Genomic DNA, 4,465 nt, shown 5'->3' with positions numbered 1-4,465 from the left:
ATGTACCCATTTTGTCTTCAGCAATCGTGTCAGGAAGATGAGTATCAGACAATGTCACATTAATAAAAGAAATGGTTCTTCTACTTAGGTAAGATTAGAGGCCCAAAGAACAGGTGATACCATTTTGAATTAAGTTTTCTCTTACTCTCAGACTTGCTTACAAACCAACCCCTTCCCAAAAGTGACTAGTCTTCCATTTCCATCTTCAATTGTTTGAACAGTTGTAAACAATACTTAACCTCTTCCTGAAAAATGATCATAAATATTGAACTAAAAAAGAGTCCCAAAGGATTCCCACTTCCAAGTCAAAACCAAGGAAGGTTACATACTAAAACCTTGAGGTCCCCAACCATAAAATTATTTTCGTTGCTACTTCATAACTGTAATTTTGCTACTGTTATGAATTGCAGTGTAAATATCTGATATGCAGGATGTATTTTCATTGTTACAAATTGAACATATAAAGCATATTGATTAATAAAAATAAATAAATAAAACCTTGAGGTGTACCAAGGGCGATGTTCTACTGATTACCTGCCCTCCCAGGAACAGGATGTGCTTCATGATCTGAGTTATTACAATTACATTGATCCTGATTCCCCCCAACTACCCCTAGTCTCTTCCTTTCCACAGAACCTTCCTCAGAGCCCCTTTCACATCTTTGTTCCTTAGGGTATAAATCAGAGGATTGAGCATAGGGATAATTATAGTGTAAAAAAGGGCAACAAACTTTCCTTCACTCTGAGAATAACTACTCGTGGGCTGGAGGTATGTGTACATGGCTGAGCCATAAAAAAGGGAAACCACTAAGAGGTGGGATCCACAAGTCCCAAAAGCCTTCCTGCGTCCAGCAATTGAATTAACTTTCAGAACTGCCCAAGCAATGTGTACATAGGAGGTTAGAATTAGTGCTGTAGGAACCACCAAGATGATGACTCGGGCCACAAACATCTTCACCTCTGTCCCTTGTGTGTCCTCACAAGCCAGCTTCAGAAGCACAGGCATCTCACAGAAGAAGTGGTTCAGCTGATGGAGGCCACAGAGGGGCATGGCCATCATGAGGCCTGCCTGAACCAGAGAGTTCATGGTGCCTCCTACCCAAGAGATGGCAGCCAGTGCCTGGCAAAGACGGGGGTGCATGATGGTCAGGTAGTGAAGCGCTCTACAAACTGCAGCGTAGCGGTCAAAGGCCATTACTACTAGAAGCACAGACTCAGTGGATCCCAATGCGAGGGAGATAAAGAGCTGGGCCACACACCCTCCATAGGTGATAGTCCGATCGGGTCCATGAAGATGGATCAGAAGCTGGGGCACAGTACTGGTGGTGTAGCAGAGATCCAGGAAGGAGAGGTGACACAGGAAAAAGTACATGGGTGTGTGCAACCGAAGGTCCAGGCGGGAGAGGGCGATGATAGCGGTATTGCCAACGAGAGTTAGGGAGTAGAAAATGGAAGTAAGGACCAAAAGAACACGTTCCATGTGAGGCCAATCTGAGAAGCCCACCAAAATGAAGCCTTCTCCAAAACTCATGTTGAGCCTTCCTGTGGATCCTGGTGATGTTAGATGTGCTTCTGATGAGGCTTTAAGAGAAAACCATCAACATGTAAATGCTCAATAGATGGAGTCTGATTTTTTTTTTTAATGCAGTAGCAAAAACCTTGTCTGAATTGTGTTCAGATCTGTGGGGGAAGTTAGAATTTGTAAGTTACGAAATAGGATATCTGGCTAAGGAGATTCCCAAGGAGATCTTAAAGGGGACATGGTTTATCTTTGTTCTTTATAGTGAAGTTCTAGAGGACAGAGATGGACTTTAAAAGGAATTGTGCAAAATGAAAATAAAACTTGAAGATTTGGAAATATTCTGTTGTACAAACCAAGGACATAGGTCCTAGGATTTTCACCAAGGGTGTGCCATCTTTTCTTAAGTAGGTTAAGTCTAGGACTGATGGATTTAAGCAACTATCACAGCAGAAATCCATCAGCTTCAACGGAAAGGCGCAGGGAAAGCATGGAAGTAAAGGACACTGACTGCATCTTGGAGTTCTATAGGGAGGAAAACAGGCCCAAGAAGCTACATCTGCGGTCTTCCAAGAAAAGAAGACGACCACTGCTGGAGCAGTTGAAGATCAGCAGACCAGTTGGAAGAAGCATCGTGAGCAAGGCTTTCCCGATTTCAAAGGGTGGGCCACAGCTTCCTCTGTTTCAAAAAGTTGGGTCTTTGACAATTTGGATCTGAAATGTAGGACTTCCATTAAGGTGTGGCAAGGCAATGGGTCCCTGAGGGTACAATGCTGTGGGAACAAGAAGTCCATGCTCAAGGGACAGGAGAATGGGGCCTACTAGGGACAAAGGGTGTGGCCAAGTTATCTTCTAGTCAGATCAACTAGGAGAATGGGGCCACTGAAGGGAGCAGAGTTGCTATCCCAGTAGATCTGGGCATAGGAGCTGAACCCCAGAACTGTGGTGCTTCCACCCAGTATCCAGAAGGGGTAGCCAACACCCAGAGTCTGGAGAGTAGGGACATTACCTAGACGGTCTCAAAGAACAAAGGACTACTTTCAAGCTAATGTCGATTGTTCTGCTAGGTTTTTACTTGGTGGGTGCCCATTCCTTCTTTTCCTCTAAGTTCTCCCATTTGTAATGGAAATGTCTACAACATGCCTATCACTGTACTATGGAAGCAGAAAACTTGATTCTACATTTCAGAAGATGACAGATAAAGTGGTATTTCACCCCAGTATGGAATATGCCTAGAAGCTCACCTACAGTTGATTTAGGTGATTCAGAAGATGAAAATGTGGGCTTGAAGTTTATTTAATGTTGGCCTTTGGGAATGATAGGAGTGTGTTGTACATGTGGCAAGAACATGTATTTGGGGGACCTAACAGTGAAATGTTGTGGATTTAAATGTGTAACCCCAAAATATGTGCTTTAAATCCTAACCTCTCATAAGCATATTTGGGGATGAGTTGCCCTTGTTTTGTTCATCAGGCAGGATTAGTGTAGGGTGTGTTTTGAGTCCATCCCTTTTGGGATAAAAGAGATTAGCCAGGCAAGTGAAAGAGGGAGAGATGAGGGGAGAGAGATGCCACATGAAGATCCACCAGGTACAGAAGATGTGGAAACAAAGGGTCTCCCTCCAAAGACGAGAAACACAAAAAGTGTTTCCCTGGAACCCAAACCCTAAATTTGGACTTCTAGCCCACTAAGATGTGAGAAAATAAATTTGATTGTTAAAGCCATTCAGTTGTGGTATTTCTGATATAGCGGCATTATATAACGAAGACACTCCCCATAACCTTTCACTTGTCCAACCAGCAGAAAAAACGTAATTCTTCTTGTGAAGGAGATAGGTCTGTGTGGTGCAAACAATGAAGTACTCAGCTACTAAATGAGAGGTTGAAGGTTCTAATCCACCCAGAGGCATCTGGGAAGAAAGACCCACAAACCTACTTCTGAAAGGTCACAAGTTTTGAAAACTCTACTCTAAAACACATGGGATGCTCATAATTTGTAATTGATTCTACAGTAATTGGTTTGGTCTGGTTTATGAAGGACATAGAGTTCTATATTATTTTGTAGTGGTCACTTGCTGTTAGGTGTCATCAAGTCACTTCCAATCCATAGCAACCCTGTGCACCACAGACTGAAACAATGTCCGGTCCTGCACCGTCCTCACAATCGTTCCTATGTGTGAGCCCATTGTTGCCACCACTGTTCACATTTGGTGCCCCTGCTGGCATTTGAAACACCAGTGACATAGCTTTCAGCATCACAGCAGCACACAAGCCACCTCAGTATGACAAACTGACGTACTAGTGGAAGTATGCCCTAACTACTCCTAAACCAGGAATTGTAGTATCTACTTTGTCCTGCTGTACTAATTTCTAGGGAGATCACTGAATAAGGATAACATTCACTTGAACTCTATCCCTGTTGCCTGCTTGTTACATGAGTTTAAGCAGACCCCTACATGTCTTGGACCTGATATTTCCTTGTCCTAAAGTAGAGATAATGTATTTTGGCAAGGGTCAAATATGAAAGCTGCTGGTAAAATGTAAGGTGTAAAAATGTAGCATTTGTGCACTATGTTGTTCTCTTCTGCTTGGTCTGTTAGGTAGCATGTTTCAGTAGATTGGGATTCATGAATAGTGAAGATGAAATCACAACTTTGATGACTGCAGGCTCATTAGCTTCCTTCTGCTCAATGAACATGATTAGCTCACCATTCCTGCAAATATTGCTTGTCAATCTTGTCACAAAGATTGAGAAGAGTATAGACTCATCCATTTTTAGCCAGGGGTGGGGGTGGGGCCACAGAATTATCAACAAATATCCTTAAGATAATAAGTTACCATGCTGCTAATACACTCCACAGAAACTCAATAATCCACCTTCGTTGTTCCCTCCTCCCAGCCCAATCCTTTTGTATCTTTCTCTCTGTCATCTGTAACATTTCATTAAA

At 42.8% G+C, this 4,465-nt stretch overlaps 1 protein-coding gene across 1 annotated transcript; it reads right to left on the bottom strand.

Annotated features, from left to right (window-relative positions):
* Positions 1-612: 612 nt before the first annotated feature.
* On the bottom strand, positions 613-1,533 carry LOC101652442 (olfactory receptor 10-like). The gene has a single exon (XM_004696838.2). It carries the CDS (start codon positions 1,528-1,530, stop codon positions 613-615), a length of 918 nt encoding a protein of 305 aa, XP_004696895.1. The 5' UTR covers positions 1,531-1,533.
* Between the last annotated feature and the right edge of the window lie 2,932 nt (positions 1,534-4,465).

Source organism: Echinops telfairi, unplaced genomic scaffold, assembly GCF_000313985.2.
Source record: "Echinops telfairi isolate 266 unplaced genomic scaffold, ASM31398v2 ScPeMD7_7469;HRSCAF=8507_0, whole genome shotgun sequence".
Taxonomy (NCBI): Eukaryota; Metazoa; Chordata; class Mammalia; order Afrosoricida; family Tenrecidae; genus Echinops; species Echinops telfairi.
This window is presented reverse-complemented; position numbering and strand designations above follow the sequence as displayed.

Bases quoted from the DNA above. Each gene is read 5' to 3' on its own strand.
- LOC101652442 (XM_004696838.2), bottom strand. From the start codon at position 1,530: ATGAGTTTTGGAGAAGGCTTCATTTTGGTGGGCTTCTCAGATTGGCCT.